Here is a 24,697-nt window from a genome sequence, read left to right on the forward strand (position 1 = left end):
TCGCTGGCCCAGGCAAACATATCTGCAGCAAGTGTCTGTTTGCTGAGGAACTTCAGCTCAGACCCATCAAGCTGGATTGAGTCTTGATTCCCGGAATGTTTTTTTGAGGGGTGGTGTGAATAAAATTCAGATGAATGAAAGAGACGTTTCTTGTGGAGCTGGCCCTTGAATTTTCTTCAAACCTCCGCTTTTTTTTTCGGGGGAAGTTTTTTTTTGTGTGAGTTGAGTTGTTTGGGTGGACCAATCAGAGGGCTGGCATCCGCGGGGCATCCCAGCACCGACATGGCAGCCGGAGCGAGGAGAGCAACTTGTCTGAGGCCAGCGGCGGCCTGAGTGAGGAGACAGCTTCCCGGTCGGTCAGCGCCTCCCGCCCGGCCAACAAAAATGCTCGGTATGTATGTACCCGACCGGTTCTCCTTGAAACCGTCCAAAGTGCAGGAAGGCATCGGGCTGTACACTGCCAGACGAGTGAAAAAGGTTTGTTTTCCTATTTTTTTTTGTTTAAAAAAAAATGTTTTGCCTTTCCTTAACATGTAAAGGAAATAATTACCCCATTTTCACGGTTTCTGTGCTGTGTGTCTTTGCTTTTATTTCCTTTGGGAAGATTTAATAACTTTTTTTCTTCTTTGGGAGACACGGACTGGCTTTTCCGAGCTGCTCGCCCAAGTGCCACGTATTGAGCTCAGGCTCCTACTCCCACCTCTACCACCCCCCTCCCCCTGCTTGCAAATGCAAGTCCTCTTACAATATCTGCATCTACTTTTGCCACTCTTCCCCGCTGGAAAGTTTCTGCGTTCAGTTACTGAACTATTTTAAAATGTCACCCACTCTTCCCCATCATATAGATGTTGTCCAATGTCGGGGAGCGGGTACACAATGTGGCCGCCCCCTTTTACTTATCGCGTTACAGATGCTGACTGGCCTGCTCTGTTTCCAACATTTTATGTTTTTTAATATCAGATTTCCAGCACTTAAGAGCCTTCTGTTTTCATCTTATTTTGAAATAGTTCATTTATAATAAATTGACATCTCAAATACTGAAAGATCAAACTACTTATAGAGATTAGTTAATCCTCTGCACCCTTTGCTGACACGTTTTGGATGAGATGGCCCATTATTCACCTACCTGCGTGAAATAGTTTAGCTTCTCCAATAAATGACCCAGAATCGAACAATAATTATAATAATCTTCATTACTGTCACAAGTAGGCTTACGTTAACACTGCAATTAAGTCACTGAAAAGTCCCTAGTCACCATAACCCACCACCTGTTCGGGTAGACAGAGGGCGAATCAGAATGTCCAGTTCACCTGACAGCATATCTTGTGGGAGGAAACCAGAGCACCCAGAGGAAACCCATGCAGCCACGGGGGCGGGGCGGGGCGGGGGGGGGGGGATGAAATAAATGAAAATCGCTTATTGTCACGAGTAGACTTCAACGAAGTTACTGTGAAAAGCCCCTAGTCGCCACATTCCGGCGCCTGTCTGGGGAGGCTGGTACGGGAATCGAACCGTGCTGCTGGCCTGCTTGGTCTGCTTTAAGAGCCATCGATTTAGCCGAGTGAGCCAGACTCCACACAGACAGTGATCCAAGCCAGGAATCAAACCTGGGACCCTGGTGCTGTGAAACAACAGTGCTAACCACTGTGCTACCATGCTGCCCAAACTCCTCTCAGCTGCACTGCTATAGACTTCTGTTAGCTTGTTGGGACCAGGTAACTCCTGTCACCTCCAGACTATCTTGTCTCACGCAGGTAAAAAAAAAAACTCTGCCTTGTGTGTGGGAGTTTACGGAGTGTTTGGGAATTAATATTCTGTATGACCTCCAAGTGTCTCATGCAAATGTTCTGATCTGGTTGTTTGCCAATGGGCAATTGGGCAAATTGGATCCAAAATTGGTTTAATGGCAGGAGACAGTGGGTGATGGTTCAATGTTGTTCTTGTGATAGAAGCTTGTGTTTAGTGATGTGCTGTAGGGATTGATGTGGTGTCCCTTGTTGTGTACATTAGTAAGGTAAAGTCACCAGAGTCCCAGATGACCATAGTCTACTTTCCCCTTTGAGGGGAAGAGCTGACTGTTGGTGATTTAACCTGAGGATCACTACACTTCAGGCGATGGGCAAGATTGAGAAGGCGGGCCTTCATCAATTACCTCAGCCGGTACAGGCTAGCTTCGCTCCGCATCATGAACCAGTTGTCTAGTCAACTGGGCTGAGCCAGCCCCCATGTGTATATTAATAATCTAGGTCAAAGTGAGAGATATGACCCATAAGTTTTTTTCAGGACACGAAAATTGGTGGTGTAGTAAATAGCAAGGAGGAAAAACTTAGTTTACAGGATGATAGAGACTGCCTGGTTGGATGGGCAGAACAGTGACAAATGGAAGTGTGAGGTGTTGCATTTTGAGAGGTCTAAGAAGGCAAGGGAATATACATTGCACAATAGGACAGCTGCACAGTAGGACACAAGGAAATGCAGTGGACCAGAGGGACCTTGGGGTGCCATGTCCAAAGATATTAGTTCCAGAAACTCACCCGACAGCAGCTTTCCACAATTCACTCCCTGCAATAGCCAATCAGTGTCGCCGCTCTGTCACCCTCTGCAGGGTGAGAGCGGCAGAGCGGCGACACTGATTGGCTGTTGCGGGGAGTGAATTGTGGAAAGCCGCTGTCAGGTTAGTTTCTAGAACTAATATATTTCAGACAGTGGCTAAACCCGAGACACTACACAGAGTGTCTCCCACCCATCCTCCTCCTCAAACCAAAAAAAAAAGATTGTGTGGTGTGTTGTTGAGGTAAGCTTTTCTTTCCTTTTCCTCTCTCCACCCTTCCACCACCACTAACCTGCGGGGAATGTGACAATCAGGTGAGCTTTCTTTTTCTCTCTGTAATTGTCAAGTGGATAAATGGAAGGGATGGCAGAGAGGGCAGTGCACTGTTCCTCCTGCAGGATGTCCGAGGTGAGGGACACCGTCAGTGGCCCTGCTGAGTTCACCTGCGGGAAGTGCACCCATCTCCAGCTCCTCAAAGACCATGTTAGGGAACTGGAGCTGGAGCTGGATGAACTGAGGATCATTCTGGAGGCAGAGTCTGTTACAGATAGAAGCTACAGGGATATAGTTACTCCTAAGAATGAAGGTAGCTGGGTGACGTTTAAAAGGAGTGGTAAGAAGCAGTCAGTGCAGGGATCCCCTGGGGTTGTTCCCCTCAATAACAGGTATACCATTTTGGATACCGTTGGGGGGTGTGGGGACGTCCCAGAGGTAAGCCATAGTGACCAGGTCTCTGGCACTGAGTCTGTCCCTGTGGCTCAGAAGGGAAAGGGGGAGAGCAGGCGAGCATTAGTTATCGGAGACTCTATAGCTAGAGGTACAGCTAGGCGGTTCTGTGGCAATGATAGAGTCTCATGCTTGGTGTGTTGCCTCCTGGGTGCCAAGGTCCATGACGTCTCTGATCTTGTTTTCAGGATCCCTAAGGTGGAGGGGGAGCAGCCACAAGTCGTGGTACACAGCGGTACCAACGACATGGGTCGGAAAAGGGACGGAGATGTAAAACAGGAATTCGGGGAGCTAGAGTGGAAGCTGAGAATCAGGACAGACCACGTTGTCATCTCTGGTTTGCTGCCAGTGCCGCGTGCTAGCGAGGAGAGGAACAGGGAGAGAGTGCAGTTAAACACGTGGCTACAGGGATTGTGTCGGAGGGAGGGTTTCAGTTACTTGGATAATTGGAGCACATTCTGGGGAAGGTGGGGCCTGTACAAATAGGATGGGTTACACCTGAACCAGAGGGGCACCAATATCCTGGGAGGGAAATTTGCTACAGCTCTTCGGGGGTGGTTTAAACTAATTTGGCTGGGGGATGGGAAACTGATTTGTAGTCCAGGAGATAGCGTGCAAGCCCAGACCAGATGGTGGGGGATGAATATAATGCAACATGAATCCCAGGTCCCGGTTGAGGCCGCACTCGTGTGCGGAACTTGGCCATAAGTTTCTGCTTGGCGATTCTGCGTTGTCGTGCGTCCTGAAGGCCGCCTTGGAGAACGCTTACCCTGAGATCAGAGGCTGAATGCCCTTGACTGCTGAAGTGTTCCCTGACTGGAAGGGAACATTCCTGCCTGGTGATTGTCGCGAGATATCCGTTCATTCGTTATCGCAGAGTGTGCATGGTCTCGCCAATGTACCATGCTTCGGGACATCCTTTCCTACAGCGTAGACGACGCTGGCCGAGTCGCATGAGTATGTACCGCGTACCTGGTGGGTGGTATTCTCACGTGTAATGGTGGTATCCATGTCGATGATCTGGCACATCTTGCAGAGATTGCCACGGCAGGGTTGTGTGGTGTCATGGTCGCTGTTCTGAAGGCTGGGTAGTTTGCTGCAAACAATGGTTTGTTTGAGGTTGCGCGGTTGTTTGAAGGGTTGTTTTAGAGACAGTTCACACCTCTTTAACCTGGGGAGGGTTTCCTCACACAATATGTGGATAGACCGACAAGAGGCGGGGCCACATTGGATTTGGTACTCTGTAATGAATTGGGCCACGTGTTAGATTTGGTTGTGGAAGAAGTGGGGGGCTCGATGGAGGCTCCGTTAAGGGGGAACCATAGGTTCGTCCCGGGGAACATTGATGGGGGATTTCAGGGTTGGCACAGAGCGGGCATCAGACAGCTGAGGGACCTGTTTATTGATGGGAGGTTTGCGAGCCTGGGGGAGTTGGAGGAGAAATTTGGGCTCCCCCGGGGAACATGTTCAGGTATCTGCAGGTAAAGGCATTTGCTAGGCGGCAGGTGGAGGGATTCCCTTCGCTTCCCGCGAGGGGGGTGAGCGACAGGGTGCTTTCGGGGTCTGGGTCGGAGAGGGCAAGATATCTGATATCTACAAGGTTATGCAGGAGGCGGAGGAGGGCGTCAGTAGAGGAGCTGAAAACGAAGTGGGAGGGGGAACTGGGGGAACAGATCGAAGACGGGACATGGGCTGATGCCCTGGAGAGGGTTAATTCTTCCTCCTCGTGTGCGCGGCTTAGCCTCATCCAATTCAAGGTGCTGCACCGGGCCCACATGACTGGGACGAGGATGAGTAGGTTCTTTGGGGGTGAGGACAGGTGTTTCAGGTGCTCGGGGAGTCCAGCGAACCATGCCCATATGTTCTGGGCATGCCCGGCACTGGAGGAGTTCTGGAAGGGGGAGGCGAGGACGGTGTCGAGGGTGGTGGGATCCAGGGTCAAGCCAGGATGGGGACTCGCCATTTTTGGGGTTGGGGTGGAGCCGGGAGTGCAGGAGGCGAAAGAGGCCGGTGTGCTGGCCTTTGCGTCCCTAGTAGCCCGGCGAAGGATCTTGCTACAATGGAAGAATGCGAGGCCCCCAAGCGTGGAGACCTGGATCAATGACATGGCGGGTTTCATTAAGCTAGAGAAGGTCAAATTCACCCTGAGAGGGTCGGTACAAGGGTTCTTTAGGCGGTGGCAGCCTTTTCTCGACTTTCTGGCTCAACGATAGGGTACGGGGACAGCAGCAGCAGCAACCCGGGGAGGGAAAAGGGGAGGGGGCCGACAATGACTATGTTTGTTTATTTAATTTTAATATTTTTTAAAGTTCTTTTGTTGTTCATTAGGGTTGGGGGGGTGGGGGGATGTGATACATGCGCCAATACGGTCTGGGGGTGTCACAGTTATTATGGGTTATTTTGTTGCATTTCATTGTTTGTCGTTATGTTTTATATTTTCTGTAAAAAATTCCAATAAAAATTATATTAAAAAAAAAGTTTTGGTTTTGGGAGAGCACTTTAGATAGTGACCACAATTCGGTGACTTTCACTATAGCAATGGAGAGGGATAGGAACATACAACAGGGCAAGGTTTATAACTGGGGGAAGGGTAATTACGATGTGATTAGGCAAGAATTGGGGAGCATAAGATGGAAACAGGAACTGTCAGGGATAGGCACAATTGAGATGTGGAGCTTGTTTAAGGAGCAAATGCTGCGTGTCCTTGATATGTATGTCCCTGTCAGGCAGGGAGGAAATGGTCGAGTGAGGGAACCATGGTTTACAAAAGAGGTTGGATGTCTTGTCAAGAGGAAGAAGGGGGCTTATGAAACAAGGTCCAGTTAGGGCACTTGAGGCATACAAGATAGCTAGGAAGGAGCTCAAGAAAGGGCTTAGAAGAGCTAGGAGGGAGCATGAGAAGTCCTTGACGGGTAGGATCAAGAAAAACCCCAAGGCTTTTTACACTTATGTGAGGAATAAAAGAATGACCAAGGAGAAGTTAGGGCCGGTCAAGGACAGTAGTGGGAATGTGTGCATGGAGTCTGAAGATATAGGAGAGGCCCTAAATGAATACTTTTCTTCAGGTCTCACAAAGGAGAGGGGCCATGTTGTTGAGGAGGATAGTGCGATACAGGCTGGTAGGCTGGAGGAGATATTCGGAAGGAAGATGTGTTAGAAATGTTGAGAAGCCTGAGAATAGATAAGTCCCCTGGGCTTGATGGGATCTCTCCTAGGATTCTTTGGGAGGCAAGGGATGAGATTGCAGAGCCTTTGGCTTTGATCTTTGATCTTTATGTCCTCACTGTCTACAGGAATAGTGCCAGAAGACTGGAGAGAGGTGAATGCTGTCTCCTTGTTCAAGAAAGGGAATAGGTATAATTCTGGGAATTATAGGCCGGTTAGTCTCACTTCAGTCATAGGTAAATTATTGGAAAGGGTCCTGAGGCATAGAATTTGTGATCATTTGGAAAGATACAGCTTAATCCAGGATAGTCAGCATGGATTTGTGAGGGGTAAGTCTTGCCTCACAAGTTTGATTGTATTCTTTGAGGAGGTAACTAAGTACATAGATGAAGGTAGAGCAGTTGATGTTGTATATATGGATTTTAGTAAGGTGTTTGATAAGGCTCCCCATGGTCGGCTCATGCAGAAAGTAAGGAGGTGTGGGATAGAGGGAAATTTGGCCGATTGGATCAGTAACTGGCTATCACATAGAAGACAGAGGGTGGTGGTAGATGGTAAATTTTCATCCTGGAGCCCAGTCACCAGCGGTGTACCACAGGGATCAGTGCTGGGTCCTCTGCTATTTGTGATTTTTTATCAATGACTTGGATGATGGAGTTGAAGGTTGGGTTAGTAAATTTGCTGATGACACCAAGATTGGTGGAGTAGTTGATAATGTGGAGGGCTGTTGTAGGCTGCAAAGAGACATTGATAGGATGCAGAACTGGGCTGAAAAGTGGCAGATGGAGTTTAACCCTGATAAGTGTGAGGTGATCCATTTTGGTTGGACAAATTTGAATGCGGATTACAGGGTTAACGGCAGGGTTCTGAAGAATGTGGTGGAGCAGAGAGATCTCGGAGTTCAAGTCCATAGATCTCTGAAAGTTGCCACTCAAGTGGATAGAACCGTGAAGAAAGCTTATAGTGTGTTAGCATTTATTAATAGGGGGTTTGAGTTTACGAGCCGTGAGGTTATGCTGCAACTGTACAAGACCTTGGTTAGACCACATTTGAAGTATTGTGTGCAGTTCTGGTCACCTCATTATAGGAAGGATGTGGAAGCATTGAAAAGGGTGCAAAGGAGATTTACCAGGATGCTGCCTGGATTGGAGGGTAGGTCTTATGAGGAAAGGTTGAGGGAGCTGGGGCTTTTCTCATTGGAGAGAAGGAGGATGAGAGGTGACTTAATTGAGGTGTATAAGATGATGAGAGGGATAGATAGAGTGGATGTTCACCGACTTTTTCCTCGGGTGGATGTAGCTGTTACAAAGGGGCATAACTATAAGTTTCATGGTGGAAGATATAGGAGGGATGTCAGAGGTAGGTTCTTTACTCAGAGAGTGGTTGGGGCATGGAACGCTCTCCCAGCTATGGTAGTGGAGTCGGACATTTTAGGAACTTTCAGGCGGTTACTGGATAGGTATATGGAGTGCACTAGAATGATTGGGAGTAGGTTGATTTGATCTTAGTTTCAGACTAGTTCGGCACAACACCGTGGGCCGAAGGGCCTGTACTGTGCTATACGGTTCTATGTTCCATGTTCTATCCCTGAAAGCAGCAAGAGAGGTAGATAAGGTGTTAAGAATATATATGGGATACTTAACTTCATTAGGCCAGGTGTAGAATATAAGAGCAGGGAAGTTATGATGGAGCTGTATAAAATGATTAGGATGCAGCTAGAGTACTGTGTGCAGTTCGGTCGCCACATTATAGGAAGCATGTGATTGCAATAGAAAGGGTGCATGGGAGATTCACCAGGATGTTGCCTGAGAAGGTGTGTTTCAGCTATCAGGAGAGGCTGGATAAGCTGGGGCTGTTTTCATAGAGCAGAGGAGGCTGAGGGGGGACCTAATTGAGGTGTACAAATTATGCGGGAGATAGAATAGATAAAAATAAACTTTATGCCTTCGTAGGGGGATCAATAACCAGGGGGCATAGATTTAAGGTAAGTGGCAGATAATTTAGAGCAGGTTTGAGGAAAAACGGTTTCACCCAGAGGGTGGTGGGAATCTGGAACTCACTGTCTGAAAGGGTGGTAGAGGAGGGAATCCACGCACATTTAAGGAGATTTACTTGAGCACTTAAAATGCCAAAGCATACAAGGCTATGGGCCAAGTGCTGAAAAATGGAATAGATAGGTGTTTGATAGCTGGCGCAGACATGATGGGCTGAAGGGCCTCTTTCCGTGCAGTAAAACTCTTACGACTCTATGGTTCTGTGTGAAAGCTTAATTAAATTAAATTTGCAATTAATTCTTGGGAAAATGAAGCCATTGTTTTTCGTCCTTTCTTCAAACTCCATTCCCTCGGTACTGACCTTACCTCTTTGCCTGACGAGAGTTTCCGATTAAACCGGTCTGTTTGCAACCTGTATCATATTTGACCCCAAGGTGAGCTTCTGCCTCATATTTGTGCCATCACCAAGACTGCCTAGTTTCTGCCTCCTGTAACAGCACCTGATTTCACCCCTGTCTCAATTCATCGGTTCCAGGCCCCTGGGTTTGATCATTTCAATGCAAGTCTGGCTTCCCTCCCATATTCTACCTTAATAAATTTTAGGTCATCCCCCAAAACTCTGCCCATGTCCTAAGTGGCACCAAATCCTATCCTCATCACCCTCATGCTCAAAAACCTACATTGGTTCCTGGCCGAGCAATGTCTTGATTTTAAAATGTTCATCCTTGTTTTCAGATGCTTCCCCCTCTTTAGCACTGTAATCTACTCTGGTCTCTCAACCTTCCAAGGTATTTGTCTTCTGCACTGTAAGCATTCTCCGATTCTCTAATTCTCTTACTACATAATTAGAGGAGCATCCTCTTGAGCCTCCCTGATTTAAATCACTCCAGCATTGGTGGTTGTGCCTTCAGATGACTGGGCCCTAATCTCTGGAATACCCTCCCTACATCTCCCAGCCCTCAACCTCATTTCCTCCTTTACGACACTACTTAGGTTGACTAAGCTGATATGGTTTGGTGCCATACTTTGTTTTTCTTAATAATTTAGAGTACCCAATTATTTTTTTCCAATTAAGGGCCAATTCACCTACCCTGCCCATCTTTGGGTTGTGGGGTGAGACCCACTCAGACATGGGGCGAATGGCCAACTCCACATGGACAGTGACCCGAGGCAGTGACATACTTTGGTTTTTGGTCGTACAGAAGTTGCGTATTGGTGAAAAATGTGACCTGTCAAAGCTTTTCATCTTGCACTCATCAGAACACTTCACAAGTATAACAGTATGAAAGGAAAACAACCATTTATATTGTATTGCAAGAGAATGCTGATTGGTTGGTAAGTGGACTCTGATTGGTAGAGGCATTGCCATGGCGAATAAACCAATTGAGGTGACTGACTGACAGGTAACTGCCAAACATTGTTTGAAATTTAAACCACGCAGCATGACCTTGATTGGCCAAGACATTGATCTGGGGAATGAAACAGTGAATGGCTGTCATTTATTTTGTTTAGCTGAAACAGGCACAATGGGTGTACATTTCTGTCTGTAAAGAACAGAGCCCGTTGTATTACTATACTTGGCTTCCAAGACATGCGAATGAGCCACACTGCGAGTTCAACTGACAATCTTAAATTAGTTGTCAGTGTAATTTTTAGTACACTAAGGATTAATTAGCAAATGTTGGCCAATTGTGGAATGAGGTCTGGACTCTGTTTAGAGTTTTGTAAGTACAACTGGCTGGATATGGTCTGAACCTTGCCTGTTGCGAACAGCAAGAAGGACAGTTCAGTATGATCTGCTGGTCTTTGGTACGTATGGTCTGCATACCTAGCACACACAGGCACTGACATTCGTATTGCGCTTTACTGGTATTCTTGTGAAGTGTCCTAATGAGTGAAAAATGAGAAGCTTCGACATGGCAGCACGGTGGCATAGCGCCAGGGACCTGGGTTCAATTCGGGCCTTGGGTCACCGTCAGTGTGGAGTTTTCACTTTCTCCTCGTGTCTGCGTGGCTTTCCAGCAGGTGCTCCAGTTTCCTCGCACAGGCCAAAGTTGTGCAGGTCAAGTGGGGTTCTGGGGATAGGGTGGGGGAGTGGGCCTGGGTAGCATGCTCTTTCAGAGGGTCGGTTCAGACTCGATGGGCCAAATGGCCTCCTTCTGCACTGTAAGAATTCTATGATTCTATGTCTTTTTTTTCCAGCAATACTTTGTTTTATAATAGTCCTGTAAGGTGACATGTTTTTTTTAATATGTTAAATACACTTTTATAAGTGGTTTAGAATTGAAACAAATGCATATAAACTATTATTGACAAGCCTGCAAAACTCTTGCAATCTTAAATGTAATTTTGCCATTTGCCAGTCTTGCCGATTTAATGGGCATTAAAAGTCAGCCAAGTTCTTCCTCCGCACTTTTTCTTTCTTCATGTAATTTGAAACTATGGAAGTTACATTCGTGTTATTTCTCACATGATTTAACGGAAGTTCATTTGTGTAGTGGTTTTCACATCTTCAGGACAGTTGAGTGGTTCATCGTCAAAGAAACTTTTGAAGTGTAATGGCCATTTTGTTTAGGCAAACACTGTGGACAATTTACAGAGTGAGGTTGAGAGAAATTGAGAAACAATTTGTTTTGCTGTTGAGGGAGAACGTGAGGAAAGCATTGTACTCTGTAGCACTTTGCTTCAAAGAACATACAGAAATGCAAATTTAGAGTAGAAGGAGGCAAGTCAACCCCCTTGAGCCTGTTTTGCCATTTAATAAGATCATGGCTGCTCTGTTGGTATTTCAAATTCCACATTCCCAACTATTTCCTTGAGCTAATCTAGATCTTGAGGTAATCACACTGGTTAGAACTGCTGCCTCATAGCGCCAGGGAACCAGCCTCAATACCGGCCTTGGGTAACTGTCTGTGTGGAGTTTGCACTTTTCCCCCATGTCTGCGTGGGTTTCCTCTGGGTGCTCCAGTTTCCTCCCACAGTCCGAAGATGTGCACGTTAGGTGGACTGGCCATGACAAATTGCCCCTTGGAGTCCAGGGATGTAAAGGTTAATTGGAGTTAGGGGGATCGGGTAGGGGAACGGTCCTAGGTAGGGTGCTCTTTCAGAGGGCAGGAATGGACCCCATGGGCCAACAGACTCCTTCTGCACAGTAGGGATTCTATGATCACCACCGATGTGACCTTTGCTCCCTTTCAGTTGTCACAGAAGGTATTTTCACCATACGGCACTAGGAAGTGCTGACGGTTTTGGCAAAGGGTGGTATCATGATCGGTACAGGCTTGGAGGGCCGAAGAGCCTGTTCCTGTGCTGAACTGTTTTTTATTCTGCCTATTTCCTGTGCACAACAGATCTTTGCTGCATGTTTTGAGGACAAACAGTTTCACCTCTTTTCACACTGATCAGTAATGGACGCATGCTGGGGCTGCCCAATTTTACAACACTATTGGATTTCCCAAAGTTCTGACAATTGCTAATGGTAGCCATGTCACCATTCGGACTCCTAAGGCACAGTATAATGGCCTATATGGTCAACTTCACCTTGCTGAAGTTGGTCACTAAACATTAATATTTTACTATGCAGATCAAATCTCCAGCTCCCAGGCTGCATTTGACCATTTTAAGATAATTGTATCTGTAAGGCTTAATGGAAAGCAGAGGTACTGAAAAGATGACTCATTGGAGATCAAGCCTGCTGTTTAGCCCTGGGGATCATTCACCAACATTGACTATGTGGGTGACACTGTTCATGGCAGCTACAAACAGAAGCAAAGCTCAGCTACGAGATCTGTACAACTACCAGAATCACACCTAGAATGAGAGAGGTTTTAGGCATGAGGAGGGATGCGAAAAACCTATTCATTATTTGTATTAGAACATAGAAGTTTAAGAGGCGATCGGTAAAGGTAGCCAAAATTTTGAGGGGTTTTCATAATTAAAAGCAAACTATTTATTTGATTAATGAGTTTGCAACGAGGTAGCATAATTCAAGGCATTCAATATAAAAAAAATGGAGGGGGAGATATGGAGATTGAGGATTGAATTAAGTGCAGTTATTTTCAAGCCAGCATACACACTGGACTAAATCGTCATCTTCTGTGTTAGAAAATTCTACGATCCCATCTTGAGGTGGTGCTTCATATATCATTACAATATGATTGCACCAGGGTCCCCAAGACTCTACTCCATTATTTTGTTATGCAAAGAAGATTAATGGAGGTAGAAAGGTCATGATGAGGACTAAAGATAGATGTATATACTGACTGAGAAAATGTAGCTGTCGGGCCCCAGTCCAGCCAAGGTAATTGGTGTGCCAGTTACTCAATGAGACATTCAGCTAAAGTGCCTTTCAGGATCCTGTAGTGCATAGAAAGTGGATTTTGCAACACCATCCTTCGTACTCCTTTAACTAACTGGCTATAATTTATTGTGTTTCTATTTATTCTCTATTATCAGAAAGAGACATAGAGCTCAAATGCAGTGCAACCAATATATTTCCTGATTTTGTATCTTGAGAAAGTGAAGTTGGTATCTTTCCCTAAGGTGCAAATAAAAATGTTTTCCTTTTGCTGCTTGTGAACTGTCTGTCTCTTCTAAGCTAGGCCTCAGCTGGAGGTAAAAGTGTGCGAAATAATTAGGTATTCAATTTACTTATGTTATGCCCCCCTGGGCTAGTGCGCGGTCAATTCCAGCCCCACTTGACCCGGAGTCGCAACACAATTGAATTAACCAATAATTATTAGAAAAATACCTGAAGTCTTTTGCCCTTGGTTGCCCAATAATTACAGTCACCGGGTTTGTAAACTTAAACACAATTACTTTTTTTTAATAACAATAACTATAATGAAATATAGAGCAAATACTATTACTTTGCTAAGTTCGCAGATGACTGCATAATGTTCAACACCATTTGTGACCCCCTCAGATAATAAAGCAGTCCATGTCCAAAGGTAGCAAGACTTGGACAATATCCAGGCTTGGGCTGACAAGTGGCAAGTTACATTCGTACCCCATAAGTGCCAGGCAATGACCATCTCCTACAAGAGAGGATCTCACCATCGTCTCTTGACATTCGATGGCATTGCCATCGGTGAATCCCCCACAATCAACATCCTGAGAGTTACCATTGATCAGAAACTGAACTGGACTAGCCATATTAATACTGTGGCTATCAGGGCAAGTCAAAGGCTAGGTATCCTATGGCGAGTAACTCACCTCCTGACCCACCAAAGCCTGTCCACCATATTCAAGCGTAAGTCAGGAGTGTAATGGAATACTCCCCGCTTGTCTGGATAAGTGCAGCTGTGGATGTACCTACACCTCGGACCGCAACGGTTTAAGAAGGCAGCTCACCACCACCTTCTGAAGACAATTAGGGATGGGCAATAAATGCTGGCCTAACAAGCGACATCCACATCCTGTATATGAATCTTTACAAATTGGTTATCTACAATGACCAGGTTTGTAAATTAATGAACAGCGATTGTGTTTAAGTTTACAAACCTGGTGACTGTAATTATTGGGCAATTATTTTTATTAATAATAAGAACTATAATGACATATGCAGCAAATACAATTGGTTAACCATAGCTCGCTCTCTTGCGCTCTCTCATTCATATGTGTATATATGACATTTTTATTATATATATATTTCTGCTTTTTCGTTTGTGATGGCTTTCACTATATATTCATTCAGGTTTCTGCAGCATTTCTGGACAAAACACGCGAGAAAGAGAGCAGGTCCTTTTCTCGAGTGTCCAGGATTCAAACTCTGCTTTCCCTAGGTCTTGGGAAATCATCCCACTCGGACAGGATCCAATCACTATCTGTTACTGGCCAGAATACGGCCTTTTGGGCCAATTAATTGGCCAACAACCAACCAATCGAATGGAATTCTACCCCAGCAACAGCATTGTCTTGTCCAACAAGGGTGTGGGTGGCAGCAGGTCACTTAGAGTTGTTCTGATACGTCACCCAGCTGCCATTATTAGGGTTTCTTTGACAGAGCAATGCGAATATGTCTTGTAGCTTTTCATTCCTTACCGCAAAAGGAATATGAACAATGCAGAAACTCTAAGAGGGAAATGAGGGGCAAAAACAATTTGTGAAGCTCGCTGATCAACTAGTGGACAAATTCATCAATGTTTTGGCAACGTGTCATACAGATCACGCGTCATACAGATCACAAGATTCCCAGCTCAGTATCTGACTTTGCTGAATTGGCTAATCTCTGTTGGAGTGCTACAACTGGCCTCTACTCTCTTTAGCTAAGTAGCGGAAACAAACATCAACAAGAGTTCAGCTCCTGGTCAGAATTTATTGGCCACTTGCTGGAAAATGCAGGTGTGCAGATGCTAGTGACAACAGAGATGAGTTCAGTTGCCAGCTTGAATTTATTTGAGTACCATTTCAAGTGATGTGATAATGACGAGATAATCTTTTTCAGTTATTTTGGTTGAGGAATAAATATTTTACAAGGCACCAAGATGAACTCTCCTGCTCTTCAAATTTGTGTTTTGGGATCTTTGTTGTCCACTTGTGACAGCTGAGAGGGCTTCAGTTTAGCATTTCATTCTAAAGGTAAAGAGACCAAGTTAAGGCCAAGGATCAGATTCATTCATTTCAAAAATCTTTAAAACATATTAAAAACACTGATCATCTTTAGTTTCCCCCATTGACTACAGCAACTCTTCCAGAGGATGGGCAGACCAGCTTCTCCCAGGATACTACCAACATGATTCTGTACATGAGAAGTGCCGCTTATCATCTTTGTCTTTGGTTTTCTCAGAAAAGGATCTTCCCTCCAGTGTCATGACTGCGGTCAAGTAATTTCCACTTGACATTTGTGGTTATAACTATGCAAATATTTAATAATGTCTATCAAGGCCACATTAAGATCATTGAGAGCTTCCATCAGCGATGCTTGTATCAGATCCTGGGGATGAAATGGGAGGATCGCCAGGTCAACGCTAGCATCCTCCGTGAATCTGCGTCTATCTGTGGAATCTACTCCAATGGACTGGTCATTGTGTCTCGATGTCTGGAAATCGTCTGTCTCAACAGGATCTATACTCTCAGCTCTTCATTGGCCAAGGCTTTCAGGGCGGTAAGAGAAAAAGGTATAAGGATATGCTCAAATCTGCCCTAATACACGGTGGTATTAATGGCACTGACGGGGAGGAAAAGGCTGCAGGCTGCTTGGCATGGCTCCAACTGGTCCATCAAGGTGTAAGCCACTTCAAGACTCAGTGAGTTGATTGTGAGACAGAATGATGGTACCAGAGGGAGAGGGAAGCTGAACTGACTCCCCCCCCCCCCCCTCCCCCCCGCCCGCACCTCTCACAATATGTCGTCTCTCTCCACTCTCTTCCCCCTCTCCCCCAAACAGAAGAACGTGTGGTTGAAGAATTGGACTCTCAGTCATCTGGCCACTCACCAAGCCTGTCTGATGTCATCTGTTATTTTGTGGGACCGTCGCCAACAACAGATTTAATAAAGTAATAGATTATTAATTGGGTAAGCTGTATAATTAATTCATTGTTATTTTGGATGTCCATTTTAACAATGTAAAATTATGAAGTAGAAGGTTATCAGTTTCAGGCGTTCACGGCAGGTTGCTGATGACATCTGTCGCCTCCTAGAACCAGACTTCCTCCTTCATGAGGAATATGGTGCTCACCAAAGGTTTATACCAACAAAAAGGAAGGACGGTAGAAAGAGGGAAAATCGACCGTGGCTATCTTAGGAAATAAGGGAGAGTATCAAAATGAAGGAAAAAACATACAAAGTGGCAAAGATTAGTGGGAGATTAGAGGACTGGGAAATATTTAGGGGCAACAGAAAGCTACTAAAAAAGCTATAAAGAAGAGCAAGACAGATTGAGAGTAAACTTGCTCAGAGTATAAAAACAGAGATAGTAAAAGTTTCTACAAATATAAAAACAAAAAAGAGTGGCTAAGGTAAATATTGGTCCTTTTAGGGGATGAAAAGAAAGATTTAATAATGGGAGCTAAGGAAACGGCTGAGGAACTGAACAGTTTTTTTTGGGTTGGTTTTCACATGGAAGACAAAAATAACATGCCAGTGACTGATAGAAATGAGGCTATGACAGGTGAGGACCTTGAGATGATTGCTGTCACTAAGGAGGTAGTGATGGGCAAGCTAATGGGGCTAAAGGTGACAAGTCTCCTGGCCCTGATGGAATGCATCCCAGAGTGCTAAAAGAGATGGCTAGGGAAATTGCAAATGCACTAGTGATAATTCACCAAAATTCACTAGACTCTGGGGTGGTCCCGGCAGATTGGAAATTGGCAAATGTGACACCGCTGTTTAAAAAAGGAGGTAGGCAGAAAGCGGGTAATTATAGGCCAGTGAGCTTAACTTTGGTAGTAGGGAAGATGCTGGAATCTATCATCAAGGAAGAAATAGCGAGGCATCTGGATGGAAATTGTCCCATTGGGCAGACACAGCATGGGTTCATAAAGGGCAGGTCGTGCCTAACTACTTTAGGGGTATTTTCTGAGAACGATACCAGTGCGGTAGATAACAGGGAGCCAATGGATGTGATATATCTGGGTTTCCAGAAAGCCTTTGACAAGGTGTCACGCAAAAAGGTTGCTGCATGAGATAAAGACGCATGGCATTAAGGGTAAAGTAGTAGCATGGATAGAGGATTGGTTAATTAATAGAAAGCAGAGTGGGGATTAATGGGTGTTTCTCTGGTCAGGGACCAGTGTTGGGCCCACAATTGTTCACAATTTACATAGATGATTTGGAGTTGGGGACCAAGGGCAATGTGTCCAAGTTTGCAGCCAACACTAAGATGAGTGGTAAAGCGAAAAGTGCAGAGGATACTGGAAGTCTGCAAAGGGATTTGGATAGGTTAAGTGAATGGGCTAGGGTCTGGCAGATAGAATACAATGTTGACAAATGTGAGGTTATCCATGTTGGTTGGAATAACAGCAAACAGGATTATTATTTAAATTATAAAATATTAAAACATGTTGCTGTGCAGAGAGACCTGGGTGTGCTAGTGCATGAGTTGCAAAAAGTTGGTTTACAGGTGCAACAGGTGATTAAGAAGGCAAATGGAATTTTGTCCTTCATTGCTAGAGGGATGGAGTTTAAGACTAGGGAGGTTATGCTGCAATTGTATAAGGTGTTAGTGAGGCCACACCTGGAGTATTGTGTTCAGTTTTGGTCTCCTTACTTGAGAAAGGATGTACTGGCGCTGGAGGGTGTGCAGAGGACAGTAACTAGGTTAATCCCAGAGTTGAAGGGGTTAGTTTATGAGGAGAGGTTGAGTAGACTGGGACTGTACTCGTCGGAATTTAGAAGGATGAGAGGGGATCTTATAGAAACATATAAAATTATGAAGGGAATAGATAGGATAGATGCGGGCAGGTTGTTTCCACTGGCGTGTAAAAGCAGAACTAGGGGGCATAGCCTCAAAATAAGGGGAAGTAGATTTAGGACTGAGTTGAGGAGGAACTTCTTCACCCAAAGGGTTGTGAATCTATGGAATTCCTTGCCCAGTGAAGCAGTCGAGGCTCCTTCATTAAATGTTTTTAAGATAAGGATAGAGAGCTTTTTGAAGAAAAAAGGGATTAAGGGTTATGGTGTTCGGGCCGGAAAGTGGAGCTGAGTCCACAAAAGATCAGCCATGATCTCATTGAATGGCGGAGCAGGCTCGAGGGGCCAGATGGCCTACTCCTGCTCCTAGTTCTTATGTTCTTGTATCACCCAGCCTGCTCTGTTTGTGAAAACCAGAAGCAGGGTGCTAATGACATGGGCAGTTATAGAACTGTAAGTCCATTACAGATTTTATTATTAGTTTACAGGATGTGGGCGCCGCTGGTTAGGCCAGCATTTATTGTCCATCCCAAGTTGCCCTTCAGAAGATGGTGGTGATGAGTGGTCTTCTTCAACCGCTGCAGTCCCTGGGGTGTAGGTACACTCACTATGCTGTTGGGGAGGGAGTTCTAGAATTTTTCCCAGTGATAGTGAAGCAACGGCAATATATTTCCAAATCAGGGTGGTGAGTGACTTGGAGGGGAACCTCCAGAGTGTTGGAGCTGCACTCACCCAGGCAAATGGAGAGTACTCCATTACACTCCTGACTCATGCCTTGTAGGTGGTGGACAGGCTTTGGGGGGTCAGGAGGTGAGTTACTCGCCGTAGGATCCCTAGTCTTTGACCTGCTCTGGTAGCCACAGTATTAATATGGCTAGTCCGATTCAGTTTATGATCAATGATAACCCCACGGATGTTGATTGTGGGGTATTCGGCGTTGGTGAAGCCATTGAATGTCAGGGGGCAATAGTTAGATCCTCTCCTGTAGGAGATGGCCATTGCCTGGCACCTGTGTGTCGTGAATGTAACTTGCCACTTGTCAGCCCAAGCCTGGACATTGTCCAGGTTTTGCTGCATTTGGACATGGACTGCTTCATTATCTGAGGAGTTGCGAATAGTGCTGAATATTGTGCAGTCATTCGCAAACATCCCCACTTCTGACCTTATGATGGACGGGAGGTCATTGATGAAGCAGCTGAATGTGGTTAGGCCGAGGACACTACCCTGAGGAAATCCTGCAGTGATGTCCTGGAGCTGAGGTGATTGACCTCCAACCACCACTACTAACTTCCTTTGTGCTAGGTATGACTCCAACCAGTGGAACTTTCCTCCTGATTCCCATTGACTCCATTTTAGCGAGAGCTCCTTGATGCCATACTCAGTCAAATGCTACCTTTGATGTCAAGGGAAGTCACTTTCACATCACCTGTGGCATTCAGTTCTTTTGCCCATATTTGAACCAAATGAGGTCAGGAGCTGAATGACTTAAACTGAGCGTCCGTGAGCAGGTTATTGCTGAGTAAGTGCCGCTTGACAGCACTGTTAATGACTCCTTCCATCACTTTGCTGGTAGGAGAGTAGGCTGATGGGGCAGTAATTCGTTGGGTTGGATTTGTCCTGTTTCTTGTGTATAGGACACACCTGAGCAATTTTCCACATTGCCAGGTAGATGCCAGTGTTGTCGCTGTATTGGAACAGCTTGGCAAGGTGTCCGGCAAGTTCTGAAGCACAAGCCTTCAGTACTATTGCCGGAATATTGTCAGGGCCCATAGCCTTTGCAGTATCCAGTGCCTTCAGCTATTTCTTGATGTCACGTGGAGGCTGAATTGTATTGGCTGAAGACTGATATCATGTGATGCTGGGGACCTCCGGAGGAGACCGAAATGGATCATCCACTTGGATTTCAGTAGGTCCGTGACATGCTGCAGATCCCGCTGTTTTGGCTAAGTCTATCATTTCAGACTTCCACCCCATATCTCCAGTGACCTGTGAGGGTAGAGAATTATTGAGACATTCACTTTACTGTATTTAGGCTACTTGATTTTTAAAAAGCCAGCATTATTTGATTCCAGATAAATAATTTACATTGGTTGGTTGTTGAGGAACAAGGGGATGACTACGAATTCTCCTATTTCAAAAGTTGTAGATCATTACATATAAAGAATTTCTTGCCTTATCAATATACCAACTATTCGCATTTTGCTATCCTTGTGCAAACTCGTACATTTTACTGAAACAAGCAAAAGAAGTAATAAGACTGCCGAAAGTAAAATGTTTGAGCTACTTTTGAAGTCTTTTTATGTGCTAAAAAAACAACTGGCAAAATTAAACAGGTTTGGTAGTATATTTGTGGAGAGAGTCATATTGGACTTGAAATGTTAACTCTGTACACAATTGCTGCCAGATCTGCTGAGTTTTCCAGCATTTTCTGTTTTATTTCCAGAATCCACAGTATTTTGCATTTACTTTTTAAGTGTATCGTCATGAACACAAAAGTCTGATTAAACATTTTACAAAAAGCGATAGAGGCTTCTGAACTTAAATGGGTGGAGTTAGGGTTCTCAAACAACCAAAGGTGCCACACTGAATTTTCTAATTCAATTTGACACATCACATTTAATTATGGGACCTCCGGTGATGCTGATGTGCTGAGTGGACGCATATCATGTGGCGCTCCTCCAGATGAGAAGCAAATACGCACTTTTAGCCCAATTTTGTCTGAAGATTCGAAGGCAAATTAACCTCCATCATGAGAAGAAAGGAACCACACAAAAATGGCAGCAAACGGGAGCTCGACTGGACAAAGGGACGGCCGAAGCAGCCATGAGCAGCAGATGGACGAGCCGGTGGGGGCGGACCCACGAGGTGAAGGGGCCGGCCACCCAGGAGAGAGGGAGACCAACAACCCGAGCATCAGCCCCCGCCCCCACCACCACCCCACCTGGAGATAGATGGAAGATCTTCCTCATGAAATTCTCCCCACCAGGATTATCACCTGGAATGTCAGGGGACTTTATGGCCCAGTGAAAAGATCCAGAGTCTTCGCCCACAAGTTTAAAAGCCGACATAGTCTTCCTGCAGGAGACGCACCTGAGGGTACGGGTAGGAAAGGGCTGGATGGGACAGCGTATAACTCGAGTGACAGGACGAGGGCTAGGGGAGTAACCATACCGATTAGCAAGAGGACGAGGTTTACAGCGACAAGGACGGTTAAGGACCAAGGGGGACGGTGCATCATGGTCAACGGTGTAATAGATGGGACATCAGTAATTTTGGTAAATGTGCATGCTCCCAACTGGAATGCCACAGACTTCATTAAAAAAAAGACCACGGTGATATCCCTGCCATTGACACACACCGACTGATTATGAGGGGTGACTTCAACTGTGTTCAGGACCCACTGATGGACCGATTGAACCCCAGATTGGGGAAAGGACAGGCACGACTAGGGAACTGGGATTATTCATGGAGCAGATGGGGGTGGTGGACCCATGGCTGTTCCTACACCCCGGTGAGAAGGAATTCTTGTTCTTTGCAGAGGGCAAATCAGTGCTTCCAGAAATAATAAGAATACTCCATGGTAGTGATCTCCGACCACTATTCACATAACCTGGATGTGAGGTTGCCCAATGCCCACATGGAGGTTGGACACTGACCTCTTGGCTGATCAAGCTTTCTGCCAGAGAGCATCACATGCCATAGGTGACTATGTTACTAAGAACCAGAAAGGGGAAGTCTCACCTTTCACATTCTGGGAAGCACCGAAGGCTGTGATTAGGGGAGAAATTATAGCCGACAAGGTGTGCAGAGACGAGGAAGAGTGGGAGGCTGGGCAGCAACTGAGCGACTCCATTCTGTCGACAGAAAATACTCCGATGCCCCGACTGTAGAGCTGCTGCCGGAGAGGAAAAAGTTACAAATGGACTTTAACCTGCTATCCACCATGAAAGCAATGCACCAACTCTGCCAGACACTGGGTACCTTCTATGAACACTTGAGAAAAAGCTGGCCACTAAATGCTCACCAGCTGAGAAAGCAGGCAGCCACGAGGGTGAAGAATAGCACAGGCAGACTGGTAACCGGGCAAAAAGAGGTCAACAGAGTGTTTGAGACCATCTCCCGAAGGGTATACAGCTCCAAGCCCCCCCTGACGGGAGTGCAGGGATGAAACGGTTCCTCGATGGACAGGATATGCCAGTCGTGGGGGACGATAGGTGGGGGGAACTGGAAGCACCAATAGAACTGGGAGAAATCATGAAGAGTATCAGTTCCATGCAGGCAGGGAAGGTGCCGAAACCAAAGAGCAGACCTCAATAAAAAATTTGCACCAGTCCTGGCCCCACACCTACGGTATATGTTCGTAGACTCGCTAGTGAGGGGCACCCTGCCTCCTACGCTAACACAGGTTGCGATATCTGATACCCAAAAAGGACCAAGACTCGGCGGAATGCGGATCACCCAGACCCATTTCTCTGCTCGACGTAGACATGAAGATACTTCTTAAAGTCATGCCCAAGAAACTGGAGAACTGCGTACCGGTGGTGGTCGCAGAACACCAGATGGGCTTTGTTAAGGATAGACAGCTATCTGCGAACATCAGGTGGCTGCGGAATGTAATAATGACCCCACCCGGGGAGAGAACACCCGAGGTGATCGTCACCCTAGACGGAGAAGAGGTCTTTGACAGAGTCGAGTGAAAGTACCTCTTTGAGGTACTGGAGTTGTTTGGGTTAGGAGTGGAGTTCACCACGTGGGTGAAACTCCTGTACAATGCCCCCAAGGCAAGAGTTTGGACCAACACCACCAGCTCTGAATATTTCCAGCTGCACAGAGGCACAAGGCAGGGATGCCCAATGTCCCCGCTCCTCTTTGCCCTGGCAGGCAATTGAACCCCTGGTAATCGCTCTACGAGACGTGAAAGGCTGGAAGGGCATCCAAAGAGTGGACAGAGAGCACAGGATATCACTCTGTGCGGATGACCTGTTCCCTCTATGTCTCAGACCCACAGAACTGCCCGAAACAAATCATGCAGCTCCTGGAAGAGTTGGGAGCTTTCTCGGGCTACAAACTCAACCTGGACAAGAACGAGGCATTCCCGGTGAACCCAAATGGGGGAGGGACAAAATTGGAGGGACTACTATTCAAACTATCCCAAAACAAATTCCGCTACCTGGGGATCTAGATTACTCACGACTGGACACGGATCCACAAGTGGAATCTGATCAGTCTGGCGGAGGAAGTATGAAAAGGATCTGCCGAGATGGGATGCACTCCTGCTTTCCCTGGCTTGGAGAGTGCAGACAATCAAGATGAAAGTACTACCAAGGTTCCTCTTCCTGTTTAGATCCATACCGATCTTCATCCCCAAGGCCTTTTTCCATAAGGTAGACAAAATGATCATGGGAACATATACGGACGGTTGCTGGACAGGGCAAAACTACCACTGGATGAAGCTAGTTGGAAATGGGAGGATGAACTGGGGATGGAAGTGGGTTGGGGTCTCTGGTGGGAAGCACTGAGTAGAGCCAACTCCACCTCCTCCTGCGCAAGTCTCGGCTTCATGCAGTTCAAAGTGGTGCACAGAGCTCACCTGACCAGAACCCGAATGAGCAGGTTTTTCTCAGAGGTTGAGAATAAATGCGAACGGTCGCAGGTAGGCCAGGCCAAGCACGCCCACATGTTCTGGGCTTGTCCCAGATTTGTCGAGTTCTGGACAGCTTTCTTCAAGGTTGTAGGGGATGAGGGTGGAGCTGTGCCCGAGAGTGGCAGTCTTTGAGGTATCGGACCAGTCAGAACTACATATGGGGAAGAGTTCTGACGCCCAGATTTTAACTTTCTTAATCGCACGCCGGAGAATCCTGCTCGGCTGGCGATCTGCAGCACCACCCATAGCTGCAGACTGGCTGGCAGACCTGTCAGAATTTCTCCATTTGGAGAAGATTAAATACCCCATCTGAGGGATGGACGAGGGCTTCTATAAAGCATGGGGGCCATTCATCAGCCTGTTCCAAGACCTGTTCGAGGCCAATAGTGATGAGGAAGAGAAGGGGGAGGTTAGAGGGAAACAAATAAGGGTGTACACAATAGAAAGGAGCGGAGGGGGAAAGGGAGAGGAAGGAACCCAATGGAATCACAAGGGGGAAAAGGGAGGACCCCACAAAGACAACAACTAAAAACTGCAGCAGAAAGGAGTGGAACACCGTATTGACGCCCATTACAGAAATCAGCACTTTACCTTTTCAACACAGGCAGCCGAGGTGATTTAGGAAGGCATATGGCATGATTGCCTTCATTGTCTGGGGCATTGAGTACAGGAGTTGGGAAATCATGTTGCAGCTATGTGGGACCTTGGTTAGGCTGCATTTGGAGTATTGCGTGCAGTTCTGGTCACCACATTAGAAGAAGGGCATGGTAGCTTTGGAGAGTGCAAAGAAGGTTCACTAGGATGTTGCCTGGTCTCGAGGGGGTTGGCTATGAGGAGATGTTAAATAAACTAGGATTGTTTTCACTGGAAAGACTGAGGGGAGACCGGATAGAGGTCTACAAAATTGAGAGGCATAGACAGGGTGGATAGTCGGGCTTTTTCCAAGGGTGGAAGTGTCAATTACAAGGGGCCGAAGGTTCAATGTGAGAGGGGGAAAGTTTAAGGGAGATGTGCTGGGTAAGTTTTTCACGGAGAGTGGTGGGTGCCTGGAATGTGCTGCCAGAGGATGTTGTGGAAGCAGGGACATTAGCAACATTGAAGAGGCATCTGGATGGGTACATGAATAGGGAGGAAATTGATGGATATGGACCGAGTGAGGGCAGAACTTTTTTTTTTTAGTTAGGGCATCATGATCGGCACAGGCTTGGAGAGCCAAAGGGCCTGTTCCTGTGCTGTACTTTTCTTTGTTTGTTCTAAGGGGGAAAG

General features: G+C 46.2%; 1 protein-coding gene across 4 annotated transcripts in view; it reads left to right on the forward strand.

The window, feature by feature from the left end:
- The first annotated feature begins 262 nt into the window (after window positions 1-262).
- Window positions 263-24,697, forward strand: part of prdm5 (PR domain containing 5) — a 432,322-nt gene continuing 407,887 nt past the window's right edge. For 3 of the 4 annotated variants that reach the window (XM_038791835.1, XM_038791837.1, XM_038791838.1), the window contains exon 1: window positions 263-477. In XM_038791835.1, the coding sequence (XP_038647763.1) occupies window positions 385-477 (93 nt within the window). In that variant the 5' untranslated portion in view covers window positions 263-384. The remainder of the gene's footprint in view (window positions 478-24,697) is intronic. The other variant, XM_038791839.1, reaches the window with a different exon arrangement.

Source organism: Scyliorhinus canicula, chromosome 3, assembly GCF_902713615.1.
Source record: "Scyliorhinus canicula chromosome 3, sScyCan1.1, whole genome shotgun sequence".
NCBI classification, from domain to species: domain Eukaryota; kingdom Metazoa; phylum Chordata; class Chondrichthyes; order Carcharhiniformes; family Scyliorhinidae; genus Scyliorhinus; species Scyliorhinus canicula.